The sequence below is a fragment of the Stenella coeruleoalba genome (assembly GCF_951394435.1).
Source record: "Stenella coeruleoalba genome assembly, chromosome: 20".
NCBI lineage: Eukaryota > Metazoa > Chordata > Mammalia > Artiodactyla > Delphinidae > Stenella > Stenella coeruleoalba.
In genome coordinates this window covers 51557817-51584667 of record NC_137166.1, presented here as the reverse complement: position 1 = coordinate 51584667, position 26851 = coordinate 51557817, and the positions used below count along the sequence as shown (strand labels likewise).

Here is a 26851-nt window from a genome sequence, read left to right as displayed (position 1 = left end):
AGGCGGGGCTCAAGGTGAGATTGCCAATAGGCAAGCGGCGTGAGGCGGCTGGGGCGGGAGGCGGAGCCCGGCAGGGGGATGATGTCACCTGGAGCGAGTGGCGCGCGGCGTGGAACGCGAGTCGCGACCCCGGATTCCGGCGGTGGCGCGCGCCGGCCCTCGCGCCGCACGGGACAGGAGAGTGGGAGTAAAGAATGGATTTTAAGGCGGGGGCAGTTCCCGGAGACACGCGCTCGGGTTGGAAGGTGGGGTGAATGCCGAGTCGGCTAGCGCACCTTATTCTGTACCCCTTGCGCCCGCCTCGGGAACTGCACGTGGCACCTCCACCCCCGCCTCCCACTCAGACGATTACGCGGCCGGGAGGGCTCCCCCGGCGGGCTAGGCTAATGGTTCGCTCCGCCCCGCCCACACAGAGGCCGCCCACTGACTTTTGCGCGTTTCAGGCCTCCTCTGTCAGACCAGATACAGAGGAAGGGGGCTTGGCCTCCGCCCTCAGAATCTCTGAAAGGTAGGGGGAGTTGTCTTCAGTTCTGACCCAGCGCTCAGACCCAGACCGGGTCCCAGCCTCCAACCTGGACTTGCTGCTAGGAAGCCGGCCAGGCAGCCTCTCCCTTCGGACCTGGGGAAAAGTCTCAAAGCTCCGCTCTCAGACTCTGAAAAGGGTCTGGTAGTGACCTCGGCTTCTCTCCTCCCACATCTCCAGACATTCTAACCCCCGGATGCAGAACAGACACAGACACTCAATGAGGGTCAAAGATCTTTAAATAAGGAGCTGGTGACAATAAATACTGTACAGGGGAGGGGGTGAGGGTTAGGGTCCAGATCTGTGGTTTCAGCCTCGAGACTCCAAGGACCTAAAAGGAGGGTGAAGAGAGGGAAGCCAAGCTCAGGGGAGGGTACCGGGGGAGGCATGGGAGAGATCCAGGACTGGGGTTCCAGAGCCAAGAGCCCAGGGAAGTGGGCTGAGGGTTCCAGAGGGAGTAGGTTCCCGATCTTGGGATGGGAGTGAGCTAACAGTCCCTAAGGTATTTAGTCAGAATGGCTTGGAGTGAGAGCCTGGGTCAAGGGTCAGAATCCCAGGGAAAGGAGCCAGGGCTGGAGGTGGCAATCAGGGCCTCAGAAATCATTGGCCTGGTTTGGGAGTCTGGGGATACTGGAGGCAGTGGGGGCCCCAGGGGTGTGGTGGCAAAGGGCTCACGAGTAGCTCTGATGTTGCTGGCGCCGCCGGGCAGAGCGCATCTTCTCAAAGCGGGCCTCCATCTCCTCCAGCACTCGAGGTGTATAGCGCACCACCAGCTTCACCGAGCCCTGGGCAGCCTTCAGCAACTCCACTGCCTTCTCATGCTGCTCACCCTCAACACTCTGCAGGGGCGGTACAGACAGCTGGGCCTGGGGCCCACCACCCTCACCCCGCCCCCACCCTGGTACCAACCCCAAGATGCAAAGGCCTCATGTACTCATGAGAGAGTCACTCTTGGCTCAGAGTCCTCCCCGCAAACCTTCCAAGTTCCCCATGTCAGGGACAAGCCCCATATGCCCTCAGTCACCGAGCTAGACCTCCAGACTCGTCTTTATTTCCTCCCTCCCGGCAGCCCGATGATCCCCAGCCCCATCCCTCCTGCCCTGACTCCCTCTTCTTTGTCCCCACCACCAGGCCCCAGCTCAGACCTTATCCTCTCCCCACTGGACCTCACCCTAGCCTCCTCCTTGGCCTTCTGGCCTCCAGTCTCTTCCCTCAGTCTATCCCCTGTAGAGTCCCAAAGGGGTCTTTCTATGCCTCCAGGCTAAGCCTATCCTTCCCCTACTCACAGCCCTCCCATGGGTCCCCAGGAGGCTTGAGACAAAGTCCCAGCTTCTCAGGCTGGCACTCAGTCCCTGCATGACTGGCCCCAACCACCTACCTAGTCGTGCCTCCATCTACTCTAAGCACAGTGATTGTAATCACCGGCATGCCCCAGTCCTTCATCAGAACCAAGCCCTTTCTCTTCACCTCGTAGGAGTGCAGAGTCACAGACCCTACCCACAACACCCTCCGCCAGTAACACCCTTCTCCACCAGCTCCTACTCATCCTTCAAAACCCAACTCAAATATTCCTTCATCTGCAAAAACTCCCCTCATCTACACTGGTCTGCTGCCACATCTGGGTTCTCACAGTGCTTTGTGCTTCCTCATTATCTCCTTGGTTTAGGACTGTTTCAGTCAGGGTCTATCTCCCTCACCAGAGAGGGACTCCTCGAATGTAGGAGCAGTGGCCAATTACTCTCAGGGTCTGCAGCAAAGCCCAGCACAGGGCCGGACACAGAGGCAGTGTTCAGTGCGTGTTGAGTGAATGTGAAAAACAGCGACTGTGCTACCTTGGGCAAGCTGTGACCCCAGCCAGCCCTGCCTCAGATCCCCACTCACCACACCATTCACTGACAGCAGCTGATCCCCACGCTTGAGGCCTCCGTGGCGGTCAGCCACACCTCCAGGGATGACACGGGAGATGTAGATGGGCGAATTCTGCTCCTTGCCCCCCATGATGTTGAAGCCCAGGCCCTCATCCGTCTTGGGTAGTTCCACTACCCTGGGATGTGCGTGGCCCTCACTGGCTGTGAAGGCGGCCACCGTGGCCTGGGAGAGAGAAAGCCTCAGGAGGTGAGGGCCCCTCCACGATGCGTATGCGGACTAGGGTGGAGGATCTGCGTCAGGGAGAGGGATTTAGGCCAGAGAGCTTCCCTCAAGCACGGGGCATCCGCCACAGAACTCAACACAAGATCACTCCGTAGTGACAGTACATCCCTTTTAGTCACTTTGGACACTTCAGACTGTCAAAGAGAAAGTCTCCATTTGGTGTGCGTGCGTCTTGAATACTCAACACTTGTCAATATCGCTTTTTAACAGAGGGAAACAAGGTCTGGACAGAGCTGAGAGCCTCCAGCAAGCAGCAAGAAATAGCATCTAACTGTAGTTTAATAAGATTACAGTGTTTACTAAAGCTAGTTCACTGTTTTCATTGGTTATCTTCTAGTCAGGCATTCGGTACTAGTTTCCATTTGTAGTTGCTAAAAATGTCTTTTTTTTTTTTTTTTTTTTTTGCTAAAGATGTCTTTATGTGACACAAACTAAAAATGTAAGATTATTTAAAATACATTATAAATAAATCATAGCAAGGGTGGTACATAGATATGGCAAAAATCATGAAGGAGGATACAGGAATGAATGACTGACATTAGATAGATATTGAGCTAGACCATGCGATTCAGTGGATACCATGAGCAATGGGCTGGGGGGCGCCTACCTTGGCTGTGGCGTGGGCCCGGATCTCAGCACTGCCGGTGATGTCCAGCGTGTCATAGAGTTGCTCATACACCTGGTGAGGACGCAGCAGCATCAAGGAGCCGCCAGACCCCTCCTCCCTTCAACTCAGTAGTCCAGGCCCCCCAGACCCTCCCACCCAAGGATCCGCCCCGTCCCCGCAACCTGGAGGCCGCGGAAACTACAACTCCCAAATAACCACTGAGTTGAAGCGCGGGCAACCCAAGGAGGGCCGCCCCGGTAGCTGCTGGGAGGCGTAGTCCCCAGGCTCGGGGCGACCAGGAAGAGGATCACGGCCGCCCGATTGGGCTCGGCGCCGCGTTGCTCTCACCTCCCGGATGGCAGAGCAGAAGCGGCTCTGCAGGACTCGCTGGAGGGCCTGCAACTTCTGCGGGGGCAGCTCCCCGCTGCGCTGGAGCCGCTCGAGGAGCTCCACCGCCCGGGACACGTCTGCGGAGCGGGGGCGGGGCGCACAGACACACAAGTGTCAGAGACGTGAAGACGCAGAGAAGGACGGAGAGATGCGGCCAGAGACCAAGTAAGGGCGAGCGCAGACCCCGGGAAGGACAGCAGAGTCCCAGTCGGACACCCGCAGAGTCGCCCGTGGCAGAGACTGCGGCCAGTCGGGCGCCCTGCGTCCTCAGGATCCCCATACACATCCAGGCAGGGGTGTGCAGCGGGCGCCCCCTCTCCGGCCCGCTCGCCCACGGACCCTCCCACACCCACCGACTGCCCGACTCTCGGCGCCCCGCCCACCCCCGCCGGGCCCGCCCACCCGCCCGGGCCTTGCCGGGGGAGGGGCAGGGGACCGGGCTCCGGGACGCAGGCCGGGGCTGGGTGGGCAGGGGCCCCTGGCGCGCTTACCCCGCTCCAGCCCCAGTGGCTCCACCAGAGCAGCCATGTCGGCGCCGCCGCTGCGAGGCACTCGCCTGGCGGTCGCCGGCGAGGAGGGCGGGACTGCGCGAGGCCACGCCCCAGAGACGAGCGCCTCCTGCGGAGGCGAGGCCCAGCGAGCGCACCGTCCCATCTGCAACCGCTCGGGTCTCGCTGCCCTGCCCTCAGACCCCATCGGTCTGTTGGTTGGGTTTGTGACCTCTCCTACTGCAGCCTCTGTCTGTCTGCACCGCCTGACATCTCATCTGTCCTGCTCGCCACACCTGTCTCCTGTCTGTCCCTTTTTCCCACATTCATTGGACAAACTATGTTAAACATCTGGGCCCAAGATCATGGACACGATGGTGAGCAGGGCAGATAAGCCCACTGCCCTCCCGGAGCTTAGTCTGTGGGTGGGCGGGGGGGCAGGGTAGACAAGCAACTATGGCTGTGATCAGAATTGGGAGTGGGGAGGTGATGATCTACGAAGGACACTGACATAGAGCCCTTGAAAGTAAGATCATCAAGAGGTGGGGCGTGGGTCACTTTCCAGACAGAAAGAGCCCACGTGGCTGGATAACAGCGTAAGGATTGGAGTGGTTTATGATGAAGGTGAAAAGTTGGCAGGATACAGCTGATGCAGAGCCTTGTGTGTTGGCATACTCACGCTGAGGATTTTGGACTTCATGGTAACTCCTAAGAGTAAAATGTGATATTCAAATGTGTATTTTTTTTTTCAAATGTGTATTTTAAGATTACTGTGGACACTGTGTGGAGACTGGATTGGATGCGAGGAAGAGCGGAAGCGTGGGGCAGATCAGGAGGCTATCCCAGTAACCCCATGATGGCTTAGACCAGCGCAGAGGCATGGACGATAAGTGGACAGATTTAGAAATGTTTGGACGTGTCTTAACTGTATATGAGGACTGGGAGGTGGAGGAGAAGGGGATATTAAGGTGCTTGTGAGGCCTTTTGCTATGATGGTCTATGCTGGCGGAGGGATAGTGGATATTCTGACTTTGAGGAGCCCATGCAGTATCCAAGGCCTGCAAGCAGTTTTGAGAATTTGGGCGAAGGTGGTAAATAAAACCATAAGCATGGACAAGAAAGCTGGAGGCAAGAGAATATAGAATGAAGAGAACCTAGAATTGAGTCCTCAAAACTCGTACATTTAAAATTCAGGAAGAAGGGCTTCCCTGGTGGTGCAGTGTTTGAGAGTCCGCCTGCCGATGCAGGGGACACGGGTTCGTGCCCCAGTCCGGGAAGATCCCACATGCCGTGGAGCGGCTGGGCCCGTGAGCCATGGCCGCTGGGCCTGCGCGTCTGAAGCCAGTGCTCCGCAACGGGAGAGGCCACAACAGTGAGAGGCCCACGTACCGCAAAAAAAAAAAAAAAAAAAAAAGTTCAGGAAGAAGACAAAGAATGGCCAGAAATGTAGGAGGAAACCTCAGGTGGGAGAAACCATAAGAATTTTTTTTTAAATATTTTATTTATTTATTCATTTTTGGCTGCCTCGGGTCTTAGTTGCTGCATGCAGGCTCTTCGTTGCAGTGCACAGGCTTCTCTCTAGTTGTGGCGTGTGGGTTTTCTCTCTCTACTTGTGGCCTGTGGGCTCCAGAGTGCGTGGGCTCTGTAGTTTGGGGCGCACAGGCTCTCTAGCTGAGGTGCACGAGCTCAGTAGTTGACACGTGTGGGCTTAGTTGCCGCGTGGCATGTGGGATCTTAGTTCCCTGACCAGGGATCAAACCCACATCCCCTGCACTGGAAGGCGGATTCTTTACCACTGGACCACCAAGGAAGTCCTGAGAAGAGAGTGTTTCTGAAGAAAGAAGTAGGCAGTGGTATCAGATGCTCTAAAGAAACGTAGATGTAGACAAGGCTGGAGAAGTCTGGTTGTTGCTTTATACCATCAGCTGGATGGGTAAAGTATATCCTCAGTTAACTTCACCATTAGTGGGATGGAGTCCAGAAAAGGGCTTTTGCAAAGTGAGAGGACTAGAGTAGGTTTGTCTATCCCTCTCTCCTTCCTAATATATTTCTCTTATTTTAACAAAAAAAATAACATAGTTACAGAGTTAAAAACAAAATCAAATAATACAGAAGGACGAATAATGAAAAGCACCAGCCCCTGTCCCTGTCCTAACTCTCCCCACTGCAAGAGGCAACAAGGTATAGATGTTTCATCAGCTAGTTGCTTCTGCAGCTAAGTAACATACGTTTCTCAATTTTTCAATTTTAGATGTTAGCAATATATTACACATTGATTTTCTGCTCTTACAACCTTTCCCCTCTCTTCCCATGGTAGCTTTATGGTACCAGTTTTTAGGTCAATCAATAAAGCACTCACCTTATGTCTAAGTACTTAGTGTTGGCTGTAGAGCTCAAATGTTGTCCTGTGATTACATTTCCTTTCTTGAACAGCTTCTGTTCTTTTCTGTAATGTCTATCTACTTTTGTTTCCTTCATCACACTTAAAAAAAATTAATTTATTTATTTTTGGCTGTTTTGGGTCTTGTTGCTGCGCGCAGGCTTCCTCTAGTTGTGGCGAGCAGGAGCTACTCTTTGTTGAGGTGCGCAGGCTTCTCATTGCAGTGGCTTCTCTTGTTGCAAAGCACAGGGTCTAGAGCACAGGCTTAGTAGTTGTGGCACATGGGCTTTGTTGCTCCGTGGCATGTAGGATCTTCCCGGACCAGGGCTCGAACCCGTGTCCCCTGCATTGGCAGGCGGATTCTTAACCACTGTGCCACCAGGGAAGCCCCTTCATCACATTCTTAATTTATTTCAAACTCTCCATCACAAGGTATATTACTGAATCTTTTTATTCTGAAGCTCCTTGGAAACTTCAATCCTCTGACCCCAATCTGGACCAAATGCTCTCTAGAAACTGCCATCCTGGGATTTCCCTCCACTGCTCTGCTGAACTGGAACCTCTCTTTTAAATCTCTCATTTTGGTAAAGTATATCCTCAGTTAACTTCCTAAAAAGATTGTGGAGCGAATTCCCTGGCTGTCCAGTGGTTAGGGCTCCATGCTTCCATTGCAGGTGGCACGGGTTCGATCCCTGGTCAGGGAACTGACATTCCACAAGCTGTGCGGTGCAGGCAAAAAGAAAAAAAAAGAAAAGATTGTGAGACTTCTCTATCAGGAAAGTTCCTCTGGGGCTTCCCTGGTGGCGCAGTGGTTGAGAGTCCGCCTGCCGATGCAGGGGACACGGGTTCGTGCCCCGGTCCGGGAAGATCCCACATGCCGCGGAGCGGCTAGGCCCGTGAGCCATGGCCACTGAGCCTGCACGTCTGGAGCCTGTGCTCCGCAATGGGAGAGGCTGCAATAGTGAGAGGCCCGCGTACCGCAAAAAAAAAAAAAAAAAAAAAAAAAAAGGAAAGTTCCTCTTTTTTTCCCTTAGCACGTCTAGTATCTAATCAACTACCAAAGGCAACTACTAGTTAATTTCAGTTGCTGTTTTCCAGTTCTAAAATTTCCATTCGATTATTTTTTAACAATTCCTGTTAAACTTTAAAATTTTTAATTTAAAGATCTCTTTTTAAAATTTTTTTGAAAATATTGATTGATTGATTTTGGCTTTGCCAGGTCTTAGTTGCAGCATGTGGGATCTTTGTTGGCTTCTTAGTTGTGGCATGTGGACTCTTAGTAGCGGCACGCGGGTTTTACTTCCCTGACCAGGGATCGAACCTGGGCCCCCTGCACTGGGAGTGTGGAGTCTTACCCAGTGGACCACCAGGGAAGTCCCCTAAAGATCTCTTCAAATTCTCCATCTTTTCCTTTGGGAACATAGTTATTTCAGTCTCTGATAATTCCAACATTGGAATCAAGTCTGGGTCTGTTTCTTTTTTTTAAAAAATTTATTAATTTATTTTTGGCTGCATTGGGTCTTTGTTGCTGCGCCCGGGCTTTCTCTAGTTGTGGCGAGCAGGGGCTACGCTTCGTTGTGGTGCGTGGGCTTCTCGTTGCAGTGGCCTCTCTTGCTGCGGAGCACAGGCTCTAGGCATGCAGGCTTCGGTAGTTGTGGCACGCCAGCTCAGTAGTTGTGGCTCGCGGGCTCTAGAGCACAGGCTCAGTAGTTGTGGCGCACAGGCTTAGTTGCTCCGCGGCATGTGGGATCTTCCCGGACCAGGGCTCGAACCCTTGTCCCCTGCATTGGCAGGTGGCTTCTTAACCACTGCGCTACCGGGGAAGTCCCTCCATTATAGGTTATTACAAGATACTGAATATAGTTCCCTGAGTTATGCAGTAGGTCCTTGTTGTTTATTTTCTGTATAGTAGTATCTGTTAATCCCGAATTCCTAATTTATCCCTCCCCCTTTCCCCATTGAAAAGTTCTCTATGTCTGTGAGTCTGTTTTGTACATAAGTTCATTTGTATCATTTTTTAAAATCCCACATATAAGCGTTATCATAATGCTATCTATCTTCCTCTTTCTGATTTACTTCACTTAGTATGATAATCTCTAGGTCCATCCGTGTTGCTGCAAACGGCATTATTTCATTCCTTTTTTATGGCTGAATAATAATATTCCATGGAATATATAGACTTTTTTTTTTTTTGTTTTGACATGGACCATTTTTGAAGTCTTTATTGGTTTTTTTGGCCCCAAGGCTTGTGATCTTAGCTCCCTGACATGCAGCAAGCAGGATCTCCCCAACCAGGGATCAAACCCATGCTCCTTGTAGTGGAAGCGCAGAGTCCTAACCACTGGACCGCCAAGGAATTCCCTCAGCTATTGTAAATAGCCCTATGAACATTGGGGTACATGTGTCTTTCCAAGTTAGAGTTTTCTCCAGATATATGCCCAGGGATTGCTGGATCATGTGGTGACTCTATTTTATTTTTTAAGGAACCTCCATACGGTTCTCCATAGTGGCTTCACCAATTTACATTCCCACCAACAGTGTGGGAGGCTTCCCCTTGCTCCACACCCTCTCCAGCATTTATTTGTAGACTTTTGGTGATGGCCATTCTGACTGGTGTGAGGTGATCTCTCATTGTGGTTGACTTGCATTTCTCTAAATTAGCAATGTGATGTTGAGCATCTTTACCGGTCTGTTGGCCATCTCTGTCTTCTTTGGAGAAATGTCTATTTTGATCTTCTGCCCGTTTTTGACTGGGTTTGTATTTTTTATATTGAGCTGTATGAGCTGTTTGTATATTTTGGAAATTAATCCCTTGTCAGTCACATCATTTGCAAATATTTTCTCCCATTCCATAGGTTGTCTTTTCATTTTGTTTCTTTCCTTTGCTGTGTAAAAGCTTTTCATTAGGTTCCAATTGTTCATTCTTGCTTTTGTTTCTATTACTCTAGGAGTCAGAACCAAAAAAATTTCAATGCGATTTATGGCAAAGTGTGTTCTATGTTTTCCTCTAGGAGTTTTGTAGTATCCGGTCTTACCTTTAGGTCTTTAATCCATTTTGAGTTTATTTCTGTATATGGTATTACAGAATGTTTTGTCTTTTGTACATTGCTCTCATGTTTCATTTCCTCACCCTTCTTCCTGCTCCCCAACTCAGACTAACAGCTTCCCTTTCACACACAGCTGTAGCTTCCACTGAGTATTCTAATGCCTAAGCCCCATCCCCGCACCAAGACAGGGGTATGAACAGCCACACGAGGAATGCGTGGGAGAGACGTAAAAAAGGAAAGATACAAAGGGATCAAGGACCCTTAGGGAGGGCTTCCTTACCCCATCTGAAACAGCTCTGGTGTACCGGGGCTAGCCGCAGCCTTAGGTCATAAAGCTCAAGTGAAAACCAACCAAAGCAGGGCTGTCAAAAGGCAGAAGGTGACCCTCTTCTGGGTAAGAAAGTAAGAGCAGTGAAAAAACCAAATGCCCATTATCAACAAGAAATTAATTTTATTTTTAAATCCAAGACACCAGAACAAATAAGGAGACTCCTACCCTTGGCTGGCAAACTTAAGTGGTGACCAAGAAGGTTTGGGGAGAGGATGACAGCAACAGGGAGGGTAGGAACACGTCCAATCAACTGGTGGGAGGCTCTCTTCACTCTGGCGCAGCCTCCATCAAATACCCGTTCTCTGGAGCAAGGTACCCGTCACCTCCCTCGGACTCCATGTACATGTCTCGGCCGTCGCTGCCCAGGCCCTCCAGCCCGTTGTCCTGCCCACCGCCACCCGCCCCACCTCGAGCCTCATCCCTGCCCCGTTCACCACCCCGCTCCCCTCGCTTGTGCTCCCGATCGCGCTCGCGATCGCGGTCCCGGCGCCGCTCCCGGTCGCTCCGGTGGCTCCGACGGCGCTCCCGATCCCGATCCCGGCCCTTCTCCTCTGGGCCATCGGGGCCGTCGGGACCCAGCTCCCCGGGAGGCCCATCATCAGGAGGCGCGTCGCCGGCCTCGGAGGGCTCTGCCATGTCGCCGCCACCTCCGCTGCCTCGCAGCTCCTCCTTGCGTTCCCGCTCCCGCCGCGCCCGCTCACGGCTCCGGCTGCTGCGCCGCTTCCGATCCCGGTCCTTGTCCTTGCTCCGCTCCCTGGAGCGCCGCCGCTCCTCCTTGTCACGACTCCGCGAGCGCCGCCGCCGGTCCCGAGAGCGGGAGCGTCGTCGTTCTCGCTCCTTGTCTCGCTCGCGGCTCCGCTCCCTGCGCTCCCGCTCGCGGTCCCGGTCCCGGTCCCTGTGGGGAAGCGGGGAGGGGCCGGGCCTGGATGAGGTGGGCAGAGGTTTGCGGCAGGGCTCCCCCACTGACCGCCCCCGTCCCAGGACACCGGCTGCCCAATCTCACCTCTCATCGTAGCGGGAGGTGTCGTCCCGGCCGGAGTGCCGGATGTTGACGTCAGCGCCACCTCTCCGGGTTCCGCCTAGGCCACCTCCTGGGGGCGGGGGCAGGCCACAGCGGGTTAGTCCGGGCGGGGCCCACAGCAGGGCGAGCGAGGGGCAGCAAGGGGCGCGGCAAAGGCCACCAAGCACCTCTGCCGGCGCCTACCGGGCCAGGTGCCGTGAGGACCTTCTGCCGCACTTCTCTAACACAACACGCACGCTCTTCAGAGATCAGAGGACTTCCACAGCGCGAGCTGGGAGCTCCTGTAATTGACTCCAAAGCTCACCATCTTCACCACTACAGACGCGCACAGCCTCCTGGCAAATCCTGTCTTCCAGTCATCCTCACCCTCACCCTCAGGCACGGCAATGGTCTAACTGAAAACGTGATCTGCTCCAAAGCCACCAATGGCTCCCCACAGCCTAAAGCAACGTCCGTCAGATGGCTGGCTCCTTCCTGCCTTTAGAGCAAGGCGCCCTGGCTCTCCACGTCCCAGATCTCCTCATGGTCTCCATTGCCTTCCTGCCCCAGTTTTGGGGATCATTCACCTCTTTACCTGGAATCTCATTTCCCTTGTCTAGTTAACTGCTACTTACCCCTTCGCACATTAACCCAAACAACGCTTCCTCAGCAAGCCTGCCCTGACCTACCAGATGAAGCTGTTCTCCACGACTCACATACATTTCCTTCTCAGAACTTCAGGTGGAATTTCCGATTTTACATGGACATGTGTGAGTTAACAGCTGCCTCTCCCACCAGCCTGTAACGCACCATCAAAGTCAGGACGATGTCTGGCTCTGCTCGCTGTAACTGTACGTGGTACAGCATCCAGGATATAAAATCGTATGTGCAGCAAGCAGTCAAATGACTGAACAGCTATAAGGAGTAGTGGACGGTCTCCTTCTTCAGACGGGGAAACAATCTCAGATAAAGCCACCTGCCTGGGGTGACTCTGCAAGGAAGGGCAGAGCTGAGACCCAGGAAGCTGCCCTCTCACGCACGCTTCTGCCCCACACTGCCTGGAAGGAAGCTTCAGTGAGGTGGGCTGGGGTTCCATATAAGGAATGACTTTCAGCAACGAGGGTGAAAAAGGAAAAGAGGTGGCCTGGATATCAAAGACATTCAAATAGGGACAAGCAACCAACCAGGCTTCTGGAATATCACAGGTATGGGGCAGAAGAGACTAGTGTTTTCAATTTTCAGGTCACAACCCAGCAATGGATCACATCATTAAATGTGATTGGTAGCAACCAATATATTAATAATAATAAAGCAACAGAATATAAAATACTAGTATACACTGCCTGTAGAAAAGATAGTTTCATAACACTTCTGTTTGGGTTAAATGTATTTTTTTGCAAGTAGCAATGCACTGGGTCAAGATGCACCAGGTGTCACCATCAGAAAGTCGGAAGCAGCAGACTCTGAAGGACTCACTCCACCCCAGAGAAACCAGTGAGATAAGAACCCATCTGTTAAGCTCAGAGACTCAGCAGGCTGAGTGTGTGGTCTACTCAACAAAGGCAAGTCAAGCACCACGACAGCGGGCTGGGAGGCAGAAATAAGAGCAGAGGGTCCTGGAGCCACCGGGGGTGTCTGCACAGGGAAGATCATTTTCTCTGACAACTGTGTCACTCACCCTCATAGGAGTTGGCCCTCAATAGCCATGTTTGGATGGCAGGACCTCAGCCCCAGGTCCAGGTCCAATGCTGAGCCACTTAGATCCACCCGCCCCAAAACGTAGAGAGACTCATCAAGGACTGGACTGTGGAATGCCACACTGGGCCAGTGCGGAGAGACACAGAAGGGAACAGTCCACACGAACAGCGAACAAGGCAGAAGCAAGCTGCAGAGGTGCCAAAGGCGGCTCCTGACCGTTCAGGTTCGGCTTCCAGGTCCTCTTGAGGCCCACAGGCATCGCCTGTCTCTGGGCTCCAAGACACTGGGATTCTGTATCAACAAGTCCCCTTTATGCTTTAGGAAGCTCAAATGTATTTCTGGTGCTTGCTACCAAACTGACCTTGACTGATGGCGACTGACAAATTAGAGACAGAGAGTGGGGGGGACGGAATGCAGGAGGCTCTGAGGGCAGAGACCATCTATGTATGTCTTGCTCTTGACTAGAAGCCTGGTACACAGCTGGGGACCAAACTGGCGTTTGCTGAATCAATGAATGAATGAACGAATGAGCAGGAGCAAAGGGTAAGTGGACGAGAGAGTGACTTTCACAAGCCCGACCGTACGCCGCTTGCCAAGCTGGCTATGTGAGATGCTGAGCTCACTAACTATTGCCGTTATTCCCACTTTCCAGGATGAGGAACATGAGGCAGGAGGAAGGGAAGATCCACCAGCCAGGAAGTACGTAAGCTGGAATCTGATCCCAGACTGGCTTCTCAACCACAGTACTCTTGCTCCTAACTAGTAACCCAGAGTAAGAAACCAGACCAGGAGAAAGATGGTGACGAGAAAGGCTGAGCTAGAGAGAGGGAGAGAGCATGTGAGCAGCTGGGAGAGGAAGAGAAGACAGAAAGCAGCAGAGGGTACAGAAAAGAGAGGTGAGAAAGCAGCCAGCAGGACACCGAGCCCAGCCTGTGCAGGATGTGCTCACCTAGCCGCCGGGGCCTCCAGCCCTTCACCGTGCGGCCCCTCTCCACGTCCACAAGGACTCTCCTGCCATCAATCTTCTTGCCGTCTGCGTGCTTGTAAGCGGCTGCAACAGATGTGGGGAGGGGGAGGGGAAGGGGGAGGAGTCCCCAGAGGGTCCTCTAGTCAGGCTAAAGCACAGCTCTGTGGCATCCCCACCCCCCGGCCGTGTCCCCATCCACACACTTACACACGCGCACACACAGACACACATGCCCACCAGACAGCCAGGCAACCGACAGCCAGACCAACCCTCTCGCAAACCAGGAGGGGCCTGCTCCATCTCGGCACCTGCTTCCTTACCAACCCCCAATCACTATTGGGGGGGCGAGACCACTCCCAGGCACCATCCTGACCCTAACCACCCCCCTGGGCTCCCAGGCCATTCCTACTCCGACTCGACAGAGCAGCCCCCTCCCGCCAAGGTGGCCAAAGTCGCTGCAAAGAAACTGGAGGTTAACTCAAGGCTGGACTCTGCTGTGGGGGAGGGTTCCTCCACAACCCCAGGCATGCACCCTAAAACATCATGCTGGGGGAGGAGGCCCAGCCGGGCCGCTCTGCACCCCAGTTCACACCGGTTTCCTTTTTCTGTGTTTTTTTTGGGGGGAGGGTGAGCGTGGGGGGAACAGACATCAGAACAGAAAATGAACCAGAAGGGGGTGGGAGAAATCTTTAGGAGATGGCAGGGAGCAGAAGGGCGGGTTATGGTGCTCCCGGGGGGCCTGGAGGGGCCCCTACAGCAGGCGGGGGAGAGGGCAAGTGGAGGGAGGCACGGGAGATGTGCGGTGCTACTGAAAATTCCTGCCTTACCTGAGATGACAGCCACCCAACCCCAGCCCCTGTCCCATCTCACTCCACACCCCCAGCTCAACACACACCGGGAGGCCAAGCCCAGCCTGAGCCTCTCGGGAAGGGTGAGGAGTAGAGGGGGAGATGCGGGGAGAGGCACATCCTGCGCTTGGGCAGGGCACAGCAAAGGACAGGCCTGATCCCCGGCCTGTCTCACGTGGGGCTGTCGGGAAGGCCAAAAAAGTCCCTATTTCCCACCCCCAGCCCTGGCCTAGGGGGTCGTCCTCAACCAGCCACAATACCCGGCCCCGCCCCAGCCCTCTCCCCCCCAAATAACAACCAGAGGAAGAGAAAAAGGTGCCATTTACCGATGCCGGCCTTGCGGGTGTCCAAACCGAGCGGGATGGGGGGGGCTCGGCAACTCCTGGGGGCCTGGCGAGGAGGCGGGCTTCCCGGGGGGGGACACGGGACCGCTTACCTGGAGCCCCCAAGCTTACCTGAGCACGCGCACAGACCCCACACCCACCACCACGGGGTCAGCTAAAGCTACAGGGAAGGGATTCTAGGGAGCCATGGAGGGGGAGAGGAACCACATCTCCTGCACCACCTGGAGACAGGCAGAGGAAGTGGTGGACCCCAAAGAAACCTCACGGAGGCCTTGAAAGAGGGGGAGACAAGGGTTAACATCAAGTCTGGGAGCTGGAAAGCCGTGGGACTATCTTGTTTGATTTTAAAAAGAAGGCTAGGGAGGCCTTGGCAAACCTGTCCACCTTCACCTTTCCCCAGTAAAGTCCATGCTGAACTAGGCACACGCCCACCCCCTCTCAGCACGTGGAATGACTTCTCCACCTCGAACTCCACACTCCCTCCCACCACCTGCTTCAGCCCAAAGGCTGGCACCCAAGGGGACAGCCTTGGGGGTCCAGGAGATGGAGTGCTGCCCATGATCCGAGGGGGAGGGGCCGCTTGGCCCCTGAACCCAGAGGAGGGTGGTAGGGGAAGGAAGTTAAGGGCTGGGAACACCGTCAAGCGAAGGAACCCTGCTCTGGTTGTGTCCCAAACCCCAGAAGAGGCCCAACCCGGGAGTAACAGCAGAGAAAACATGTGACGTGTGTATTTCTAGGCTTCACTCTCTCTCCCTCTCTTAGGTCTCTAGACAGTGGAAGGGTCTTCAGGAAAATCTACACCACCTTCTGCTGCTTACGGCCTGTCACTCGAACCCTCCCGCACCCCAGTCCCCAATCCCATGCACTCCGGAGAGCAGCTGGGCCGCTGGGCTCCACGGCCTCTCGGGAGGCCTCAACCATGATAAGGCAGACAGGAAGGGGGCAGAGCACCCCGAATCTAGCAAGCAAAACGATTCTCCAGGGCCACCACAGTGACAGCCCCGCGAAGGCGCAGGGGCAGGGAGCGGAGGGCTGAAGGGTTCCACATGGAGCCCTGGTCCCCGTGCATCCCGTCTTCAGTATTCCCGCCACCTTGCCACTGACATCATGAAGCCAGGTAAGTCAGGGGGCTGGGTCGAGCCCAACTGCCTTTCCCGTCGGGGTTCATCTCTCCCCTCCTGGGATCAGCAGGATTACTGGAGAGCAGATGGATGGGGGGCAGATGGGACCAAGGGCACCCAAACGAGGAAAGGGCTCTGGGTGCGGGGAGGCTGAGGGGGGCGCCTGGGGATGGGAGGAGGGATGCCTCGCTGCTCCTGAGCTGCCTGGCTAAGCTGGGCTGGTGTGCGGTGCTGAATGATCTTACCCATGATACAAACCCTTATACCAACCATACACTGAGGTGTTGTAAGGGGAGCGTAAGCATCAGCTGCAAGCCAGCTGCGTGGTGGCTGCAGTGACAATAAGAACAGTCAATTAATACGGCGGCCCCTGGACACGCCGCAGCCCTGCCCGCCCCCACCCACCCATCCCTGCCCACGTGGACGCCGCCGCGGCCTCAAAGGGGGCTCTGGAGATGTGGGGGCAGGCGCTGAACACGCCAACCAGCCCACTGCCCGCTGAGGAGCAGGGCGGGGGCCGGGGTGGGGAGGCGGAGGGTCGGGTAGCCCAGCCCCAGCTGAGCTGGGGGAAGAGAGGGCAGGTTCAAAGGCCAGGCCTCATTCTAACCTGGCCGCCCCCAACTCCGGGGGGGGAACGGGGAGAGGCTCCCCGAAACTCCGACCCCTCCCCCCACCTCCCGCTAGCCCCAGCCGCCGCCCAGCTCCCTCCTTGCCCCTGAGGTTCAACGTGTGACACTTACCTCCCCGGGTTCACACACACACACACGTTGTGGGGGATTTTGGTTTTTGTTTTTAAAAAAACACGTATATAAAAAAAAAAAAGATATATCAGAAACAGAGGGAGGAGGAGAGAGACATTGCTAATGTCAGGTTTGGCAGGGAGGGGGGCAGGGACAGACGACGGGAAGGGGCTGGGGCAGCAGAGAAGAGAGAGGGTCAGAGGGCAGGGCACAGGTGGGAGGTACTCACAATGCATGTCTCGCTCGTGTTCGTACTCGATGAAGGCATAGCCCCGGGGCTTTCCTGACCGCTTACTGTAGACCATATGTATCTGGGGGGCAGAGGTCAGCTCTGACACACAGAAATCCCACCCTCTCAATCACACAGCCCGTATGCCAGGCCCTGGGCTGGGTGATGCCAGCGACAGACACCTCAGACCCTCTCTCCGTCCCTTCAAGGACCCAGAGTGACTGCTGCTCTAATGGCCCTGGGCTTCGCAGTTTATGCGCACGATGGCCTCAAGCCCTTGCTACAGCCCGGAACATTTAAATTAAATGAAGAAATGTAAGTTAAACATGAAGTCTTGTTCTAAAACAAGAATCAACATACATTTTCTATAAAGGTATAGAGAAGACAGCAGGTATTTCCAGCTCTGAGGGCCATACGGTCTCTTTCTGCCCGACCCACTCCGCCTTACGGCAATAGCAGCCGCAAACAACAGTAAACAAATGGGCCTGGCTGGATACCTACAAAACCCAACTTTGTAGTTTGCCGACCTGTGCTCTAAATCAGCAGCAAGTAGTCACTACCTCTTTGCTGTCCTTCTGCTGTCCCAAGTCTACCGCATGGAACCGCAGTCAGGATAGAAACCCAGGCCATGGACTCCGAAGCCAGAAATGAGGCAATGCACCCTCAGGGCTGGGAGCCAGCCTCCTCCCTCCCTCCACACACGTCCAACTCAAACTCCCCGCGCCCCAGTCCACTCACTCTTTTGATGGGTCCGTACACCTCAAACTCTCTCCGGAGCTTGGATTCTGTTGTGTCATAGTTCTACAAGTAGACAGAAATGAAGTTAAGTGGGAGAAGCCCTCAGAACATCCCCGGGACCTAGTCTACTGCCCACACCCAAGCTCTCAGCAGTCCAGGGTTCCAGACTCCTCTGGGGCTCCAGGGATTGGGAGCTGGGGACTCACCACTCTAGCCACAAAGAGAGTCTTGAAGGCATCACCCTGAGCATTGGGATCATTGTGAGGGTCCCCTGTGCAGGAAAAAAAAGAATTTCTAAGTAGAAGGTGCCAACAGTATCGTAGAGCAAGACAGAAACAGACTGACGGGCAGAGACCCAGAACTTTTGGTCACCTGGCCACCTTGGGCATGTCCCTTTGAGCCCTGGTTTCTCCGAAGCACAGCAGCCTTCATCTAAGTGGCTGATTTAGGCTGACGAAGGGAGGGGGTAAGACTGACTTCAAGCTGACAGGACGGAGGCCAGCCTAACTGCCACTTCAGACGTATGTATCCTGAGGCCCAGGTCCCTCCCAGGTGTAACTAAGCTCAAAGAGGCATCTCTGGAGAAGCAGCCTGATCCCTCCAGGTACTGAGCTTCCTCTCTCACCTGCAGGGCCACAGTGCCACCCACAGGCAGGGCCTGCAACTGCAGCCCCAGGGGAAACCTGAGATCAAGCAACCCTAAGACTGGGAGTGGAAGCCTAGCAGAGGCCAAGCCCTGCTTTCTGCCCTATGCCCTGTGGCCTCAGGGAGGAACCCACGGCTGGCGCTGGAGCTCACAAGAGGCGGGTCAGATTCTTATTCCCAGCCTTACTACCGCCAGACCACTGAGGAATAATCATATCCACAGACAGAAACCAGACTCTTATTACAAAACCAACTCCATAGGTGATTCTGATGGGTCAGGCCTGGGAAGAAAGAAGTCTTTTTCACCAAGTATGGTGGCCCCAGCACACACAATGGCTCTTGACTCCTGCCAGGGCCCCAAAGGCACCCTGCCCATTGCCAGTGGAGGCGGTTCTTCTATAATACAGTGCTACTTTCTTTAGAACTTGCCATATTCTATGAGAATGTGAGAAAAGGAATAACGTTAATAATTTACTGAACACATAATTAGGCTCAGACACTGCTGGAGGCTGAGACTTATTTACCACCATTTTGCAAATGGAAATACAACCAGCCCCTGAGGCATGGAAGAGGAGAAGTGTCAGACAGCAGAGGCCAAGCTCAGCTTTACACCCCAGCCTGACCTCACAGCCCAGGCCCCAGGCTGAACCCTGCGTGTTAGCTTCTCAGAGAAGCCAGACAATTAAAGGTCACAGATCTGTTTCTCATGAGAGAGGTTGGCTGCAGACATAAACTAAGTTCAGGATGACTTTAGGGAATTTCTTGGAAAACAGAAGACTGAACTCAAATTTAAGGGAATGACTACCTGGAAACTGATGGTAGCCTTTGAAAACAAGTCCGTCTTTGTGCCTGCCCCTCACTTCCTCACCAAACCTCATCCCTTTGGGTTGTAATTTTCTGTGCCCAAATGTCTCAATCTGCATCCATTCACCCAACAGATATCTATTAAGCACTTTGTGCCTGAAACTCCCGTAGATGCTGGGGACTCAACAAAGACAAAAAAGATGCCTGCCTTCTTGGAGCTCATCTGTTACTGGAGGGAGGCTGAAAGTAAACAAGGTAAATAAGGCAACCATCTAGTTCTATCCCGTAATAGCAGATGGGGAGAAGAATTTTAATGGGAAGGTCAGGAAAGGCCTCACTGAGATAACATTTGACCTGAAGTTGTATTTAACAGGAAATAAACCTCACACCACCAGGCAGCAGGTGGTCTAACAGGTACAGCAGGAGCAGTGCAGTGGGACCCCGATCACTGCCTGGGGGAGTGGACGAAGGCCAGACCGCAGAGCGCTGAGCTCCCTGATGGGCAGCCCGGAGAAGCCCGGCAGACAAAAGGGGAAACCACCCCGGGCACACCAAACGAGTCTCTGTAGTTTCTGCTTAACCAAGAGGCCCAGGGGTGTGACCAAATGTAAAAGCTAGTGCAGCTGAGCCAATAGTACCCACGTATCTGAGCTAAAAGAGGGTGACAATGAACTGAAGTTGATGAGCAGTTCACCAGTCAACAGGCACACACCCTCACTCCACTCCACTCCGCTGGCAACTCTGCCCTTGGGAAATCCTTGGTTAAAGGGATTATGTAGGTAGCAGCCCAGAGCAGGGGCTCAAAGGACTAGACTGTGGAGCTGAGAAAACTCATTAGGCTTTGAGATGGTGAAGAAAGTATCTCAGAACTCTTGCTCTTGCTAAACATACCCGGCCTCCACAAACCTCCATCTTCTGTCTTAAAAGCAGGAGTAATAACCCCTGCTGCACTTGGAAGCTGTAAGTCAAAATCATGACATATTCTATACATCAAGTGTTCAGCAAGGAGCAAGGCCCCCTTGAATGGTAGCTGTTAACTGTGACAAGGCACAGCAAGTTTCTGTACTTGGGGATGGAGGCTCTCGGGGCAGAGAAAACCTACTATACTTGACCCATCCTTTCCTCTTCCTTTTCTTTCACAGGGAAGTTCAAACACTTAAGGAAATAGAGAACAGTGTAACGAACCCCTCTGAACCAGCTTCAACTATCACCACGTGGCTACACTTGTTACATCTCTAACCCCACCAGGATTTTAAGTCAAACCCCGGATATACCACTGTAGTTGCTAATAAAGACTAAAAAAGCGTTATTTCCTTAACTTCAACGTTAATTCCTTAACTTCACTAAGACCCAGTGTTCAAATGTCCTTGACTGTTTCAAAACTGGATTTTTACAGTTGGCTCATTCAAATCAGGATCCAAACAAGCTCCACACTTACCATTTGGTTGAGGTGCCTTTTGACTGTTTAATCCATTTGGTTCACTCCCTGCCCCCTGCCACCCTTTTAACATTTGTTAAAGAAACTGGATCACATGTTTGTCCTATACAATTTCCCACATTCTAAATTTGACTGGCTGCATCCTCAGTATTGTTTAACATGCCAGGATCCCCGTTTTAAAGTGTGAAAAACAATTTCCAACAGGAGAAGTGACTTATCCAAGGCCACACAGCTGTAAGTGGCAGAGATGGGGTTAAAACTCATGTGGGTCAGAGATGAACAGATAAAGAAGATGTGGCACATATATACAATGGAATATTACTCAGCCATAAAAAGGAACAAAACTGAGTTATTTGTAATGAGGTGGATGGACCTAGAGCCTGTCATACAAAGTGAAGTAAGTCAGAAAGAGAAAAACAAAGAGCGTATGCTAACGCACATATACGGAATCTAAGAAAAAAACCGTACTGATGAACCTAGCGGCAGGGCAGGAATAAAGATGCAGACGTAGAGAACGGACTTGAGGACACGGGTCGGGGGGGCGGGGAAGGGGCAGCTGGGACAAACTGAGAGAGTGGCATGGACATATACACACTACCAAATGTAAAATGGATGGCTAGTGGGAAGCTGCTGCACAGCGAGGGAGATCAGCTCGGTGCTTTGTGACCACCTAGAGGGGTGGGACAGGGAGGGTGGGAGGGAGGTTCAAGAGGGAGAGGATACGGGGATATATGTATACTTATAATTGATTCACTTTGTTCTACAACAGAAACTAACACAACATTGTAAAGCAATTATACTCCAGTAAAGATTAAAACAAACAAACAACTCATGTGGGTCAGACTACAAGGTGCGTGCCCCAGCAGCAGAGCTGAAAGGTTCCCCAAGTTACCTGCTGCCAACAGTTCTGTGAGCCAGGTCCTACAGGAGCTGGGGCCACAATGGTGAGCAAATTCCATCCAAACCCTGCCTTCCTGGAGCAACTATGAACCAATGTAAGATAGATATTCACCAGTGAATCCTTCCTGCAGGCTGAAGTGACCAACCTGCAGCAGGACTCAGGGCTTTCAATGTACATGGGGACTCGGACCAGAGCAAGGAAGTCACGAAAGGCTTCCTTGAGGAGTGACGCTGACAGAGATACGAAGAGCAGCTCCATATAAACCAAGTATCATGTGAGACTGAGGGAAGAGCCCAGGCAAAGACCCGGTGACAGGAGAGCATCTGGGAAGGAAGAGGCCCGTGCTGGCTGGAGCAGGAGGGGAGCATGGGCAGAATGCATCCCCAGTGGGCAGGGAAGGGACTCCGGTCTTTTTGCTGAAAGCAAAAGGAGGCTGTGTGGGAATTCCCTGGCGGTCCAGAGGTTAGGACTCTGCGCTTTCACTGCCGAGGGCCCGGGTTCAATCCCTGGTTAGGGAACTAGGATTCTGCAGGTCGCGCAGTGCGCCCTCCCCCACCAAAAGGGTGTCAGCAGAGAAAGGTACAATCAGAGCTGTATTTTAAAAAGCCCCACAGAGGGAACTTCCCTGGCAGTCCAGTGGTGAAGACTTTGCACTTCCAATGCAGAGGGTGCGAGTCCGATTCCTGGTCAGGGAACTAAGATCCCACAGGCTGTGCAGCACAGATTAAAAAAAAAAACAAAAAAAGCCCTCCAGAACCTGGTGGGGACAGAGATGCAGGTAAACCCCATTAGACATTAGACTGTGTGTCCAGGCTAGAGGGGCCCTGGGTGGTGGACACAGAAAGAGGGCTCAGATTTGTGACAGGGATAGGTTTTGGTGACAAGCTGGGGAAATAGCAAGAAAAAGTTGTTAAAAGCAAACTGGGTGGTCATGACTGAGGTCATGATTTGCAAAGCTGGATGACCAGGTTCCAGCAAAGGAAACATCCAAAGACCAGGTTGTTGGGGAGAGGAAATCCTGATTGTGGTTTGGACACTGAGTTTGAGATGCCTTTGAGGCGTCCAAGAAAAGACAGGAAGGCAGTGAGAGTGAGGGCTTAGATAGCTCTCATTTAGATGCCCAGGTATTCAGTTGTGAAGCATTTGCATAAGCTCCTTGAGGAATGGGCCACTCCAGGGAATAAGGTTCTGAGTGAAGTGATTCACCACAGACGCACAAGTATAGGAGGAAAACCCAAGTCCTAACTACAAAGCCCTCTCCCTAACAAGAAAGGGCCATTGGAGACTGATATGCGACCCTCTTGTGAAGTCTGGTCAATGGCTACAAGGTCCCTATCCCAAACTCCAATTCCTCCTGTACTTGGAAGGGATGAAACATCAGCAGTCCGAGGATCAGGGAGCTAAGGTGCAGCCAGAACTGCCTCACTAGCCGGGACCTCACTGCCTTGCCCTGTGAGACCTGGCTGGGCTGTGGGAGCGCCTCCAAGTGCAGGCTCCTACAGGACGCAGCCCAAGGTACCAGGCTCCTTTCCTGCCCACCCTTACTCCACACTCCCCTGCTTAAATACCTAAACCAAATACAGTGCATGGCAAACGGTGGGGTTAAAAGAGTGAACTGACAACCCGCTTTCCCAAATTAAAGTCCTGGGGTGGACTGGCGGAGAGAAACACAGGAGTGCTTGAACGAGAGATGAAAGGAGGAAGGAGAGACTTACACATTTTTAGCTCTGTCTCGACTTCCTGCTGTCGCCGCTCAATCTTTTCCCGTCTCTGTCAGGAGAAAGGTAGACAACTGAATACAGACAGAAGTGCCCTGATGTCAGGGAACATCCTGAAGAAAGAGGCAAAAAAGGACGTGGGGCCAGAAGGCAGACACTACATACCTTCCTCTCCATGCGCTCCTCCCGAGTTTCTGCTCGAGTCGGAGGAGGGGCATCTCGAGGGTCCTGGGAACAAGAAGAGGTGACAGGATGGGAGGGACAGGGGAAAACAGCAAGAGACACCCAGCCAGGAAATAATAAATATCTTGGCCACGCTCCCCTGCATGTTTACACACACGCACGCACAAACAAACATGGACAGTTCCAGGGAGCAGATCAAAGCACGGTCCATGGACCAATACTATCTGTGAACTGTTACTGGTCTGTGACAAGAGGAGTAGAGAAGCCAGGAACTGGTATTCAGAAACCTCTACAGCGATCTGACAGAGGAGTTTTATGCCCATTGAACTTAACAAAAAATTTTTGATTTTTTACTTTGTAGTCTTTCTCTAAAAATACTAGAAAAATGAAAGAAACTCTCTTGTATTTATCAAGAAAGTCAACCTGCAGCATATTTGTCCTCAATCATAAACAGGAATCGGGACCAGGCCTGAAGCAAAAGGAGCTGACAGTGCAGTGCTCAGAGGTAAACAACTGAACACCCTCTGAGGACCAGAGCAGTTCCTGAAGGCCTCAGCAAGCTTTCATCAAATAGTAACTGGCACATAACCCATGTCTGCCACTGGCCTGTAGCCATTAAATTAGTGTAACTGGCGAACAACATTTTCCAAGTACCAGTTCAATGAGGGTGGCAATCCCACTAAAGAGCCGATCTTCTGTCACCGCGCAACTAACTTCTGCTCTGCAACTTCCTCCATCTCCCCTTTCCCACTCGATGCCAGAACTTTCTTCTTCTGATTTCTGGCAGCATTTCTCAGGTGTTCTCTGATACACCGTAAGAGGTGGAAGTTGTTATCCCAATTTCACAAATGAAAAAACTGAGGCCCAAGAGCACAAGTCGTTTATTCGTGTTTATCCTGAAATTCTCAAGCCCACAGTCTTAAGCAGCCCATCACCTGGTGCTAACCCTTTACAAATATCACCCTGTGACAAAAATGATAAATATAATAATAAACATTGACATTTGCTGACTGCTTAGGATCAAACCCCATGACATAAAATTTCCAGTTAATCCTCCGTCAATATTACAGCGAAGATACTAATATCCCCTTGCTATAGATGAAGCGATCAAAGCACTAAGAGGATGCACCACTTGCCCAAGGTCACACAGATGCTAAATGGTGCGCCAAGGTCTACCTAACTCGAGAGCCTGAATCCTCAACTGGTAGTTACGGAACTTCCACAAAAACCAACAAGGGATGCATTATCCATCCCAATCAAGACAGGGAAACTGAGCATAAAAGTCACCTGCCTAAATCACACAGCTGGAAAACTGGCCAGAGACTGGACTCCCCAATCCAGCCCCACGGACCCCAGAACCCATCCCAGCCCAAGTCTGCTGAGTGAACTCACCTCAAACTCTCGGATGTATGGCGCAATGCCACAGTAAGGTTGATTGTGGTGTTTTTCATGTGGCAGTTTCTCCAGGGGTGGCAGGTATGGGATGGGGTCACGGGGAGCAAAGAGAGCCAGAAGGTTGGGTGGCAGGAACTGCGTCATCTTGCCAAGTCTGAGAGCAGAAGCAGGACCACATTATATGAGGGTGGGCTGGGAGAGATAAGGCCCCTATAATCCCTTGACTTCCAAGAAAAGAGGGAAATAGGGGCAAAATCTCAGTATCAGAACAAGTTCTGTAGGGGCACAGAGTGCTCCTAAGCCACAAGGGAAAGGAATAAATCTGAATGAGAAAGCAGGTTTCGGAGGGAGGACTGAAGCCGATAACGGAAACAAAGACTGAAAAAGGGTTTCTGAGTAGTGAAGTCTCAGAGTCCTGAGCAAGGAACTGCGGGGCTGAGGGTCCCTGGGGGCTTGTGGGGGCATCAAGGATCCTGAGAAAGGACGTCCAAGGCAGTGGCGGCTGGTGGTCCCATACCTTGGATAACAGGTTATGGGGCGAGGGTCGCAGGAAGTCTCCGATCAAGGAAGGGGATCAAAAGTAGCAAACCTCAAGCCAGGGAGTTGTGAGGAATAAATGTGGGCCCCACAGGCGAAATGAATTATGGGTAAGGGTCGGTGGAGGCAAGGAAAAAAAGGCAACACACCGCAAGGGCCTGTGGGGAAGTGACCGCTGAAGAGGAGGGCGACTATGGGAAAAGGGCCTAAGTGACCAGAGAACTCTGGATAAGGGGTGCAAAAAGGTGCTATGGCAGTGGCGCGGGAAGGGGACCCGGCCGCGGGGAAGGGACTGAGGCACACCGCAGGGGCTTGTGGGTAGCGGCCCCGCACCCGGTAAGGCCACTAAGTCACACTCACCCGCCGCGCGGCGCCCTCCTCGGCCTAGCGACGGTCCGGGGGCTCGCGGCGGCTGCGGCGGACCCTCAGTAGCAGATACTCCTGCTCTGGCTTCGACTGTGGCGGCGTCCGCGTCCCTCAGTCTCTATCGCTCGCCTACCGCGCGCTCCAGGCCGCTGCTCACGAGCCCGCGCGGCTTCGGCTCGCGACAGGGCACGGGGAGGAACCAGCCTCAAATCCCTCCGCCGTTCGCACTGCGCACGCGCTGCGCGAGTCCCCCACAACTCACATACGGGGAGCCTGGGGCCGCCGCGGGCACTGCGCACGCGCAAGACCACTACCCCCCCCCCCCCCCCCCCCCGCCTTCCGGCACCTTAGACGCCTTTGCCGCGGCAAGCTGGTCACAGTGCGCACGCGCGCTTCGCCCCAAGCCGTCTTCTTCCACCTCGCGCTCTGGGATCCAACAGCCTCTGTCCGCGAGACTCCTCTCTATGCTCCACCCCTTTCCCCTAACACACTTCCCGGATCTTGTGCGCATGCGTGTATCGTCATGTAGGGAACTTTACCCTTCCGCCGCTTGGCAAAGAATCCCTCTGTGAACGATGTGATTGCCTAACCTATTAAATAAGTAACTATTCATCGAGCGACTGATGTGTGCTCGGCCGTGTTTGGACTCTGGGATGTAGCACGTGACTAAAGCAAAGTCTTTTCCTTTTTGGAGCTTGCATTGTACTGAGGGAGACAATATAGGCATTTAAAAATATAAATTTAATTTCGTATAGTGGCCAGCACAATAAAGAAAAATAGGGGAGAGTAGGGCGTTGGGCAGCGAAAGAGGAGCTATTTTAGAAAGGATGATAATGGAAGGCTCTTCTGAAGAGGTGATGTTTGAACAGAGGCCCGATGGAAAGGAGATCAGGGCGGGATTAACAGCAAGTGCAAAGGCCCTGACTTAGGAAGGATGGCAGGAATCCTAGGTGGTTGGCCAAGAGAGCAGAGAACTGGTGGCCATGTTATTTAGGGCCCTGTAGATCTGTAAGAAGTAAATATTTTAAGTTTTTTTGATAGATGCAATTGGCTGTTTACTAATACAGAAATTATTACAACATGTAAGTGAATAATATGTTTAAAATATTTTGACATATTTGCTTTATGTATGTATATGGGAACTCTCTGAACTATGTTTTTGACGTTTTCCATAATTCTAAAATTATTTCAAAATAAAAAATCTAAAGAAAATAAAGCTAAACCTGCCTTAATAATGTTTTTTTTTCTGTACCACTGGAAAG

At 52.8% G+C, this 26851-nt stretch overlaps 2 protein-coding genes and 1 long non-coding RNA gene across 4 annotated transcripts; 1 reads left to right on the top strand and 2 right to left on the bottom strand.

Moving 5' to 3' along the window:
* Positions 1-744: 744 nt before the first annotated feature.
* LIN7B (lin-7 homolog B, crumbs cell polarity complex component) lies at positions 745-4483 on the bottom strand. The gene is made up of 6 exons (XM_079907839.1): positions 4163-4483; positions 3630-3748; positions 3282-3353; positions 2405-2614; positions 1199-1362; positions 745-854 (listed from the first exon to the last, which is right to left on the bottom strand). Exons 1-6 carry the CDS (start codon positions 4365-4367, stop codon positions 833-835), a joined length of 792 nt encoding a protein of 263 aa, XP_079763965.1. The 5' UTR covers positions 4368-4483; the 3' UTR covers positions 745-832.
* A 5540-nt stretch (positions 4484-10023) lies between these two features.
* On the bottom strand, positions 10024-25799 carry SNRNP70 (small nuclear ribonucleoprotein U1 subunit 70). Of its 2 annotated transcripts, none has more exons than XM_079908182.1 (10): positions 25584-25799; positions 24684-24840; positions 23274-23336; positions 23106-23160; positions 17809-17873; positions 17603-17665; positions 16865-16946; positions 13565-13666; positions 10921-11008; positions 10024-10839 (listed from the first exon to the last, which is right to left on the bottom strand). In XM_079908182.1, exons 2-10 carry the CDS (start codon positions 24828-24830, stop codon positions 10185-10187), a joined length of 1320 nt encoding a protein of 439 aa, XP_079764308.1. In that variant the 5' UTR covers positions 24831-24840; positions 25584-25799; the 3' UTR covers positions 10024-10184. The 2 variants fall into 2 exon arrangements, with proteins under 2 accessions (XP_079764308.1, XP_079764309.1); XM_079908183.1 differs by having other exon boundaries at positions 10024-10812.
* Positions 17077-21111, top strand: LOC307179272. The gene is made up of 3 exons (XR_013825354.1): positions 17077-17179; positions 19186-19306; positions 20194-21111. It is a non-coding gene; the product is annotated as an uncharacterized lncRNA (long non-coding RNA).
* Positions 25800-26851: the final 1052 nt, after the last annotated feature.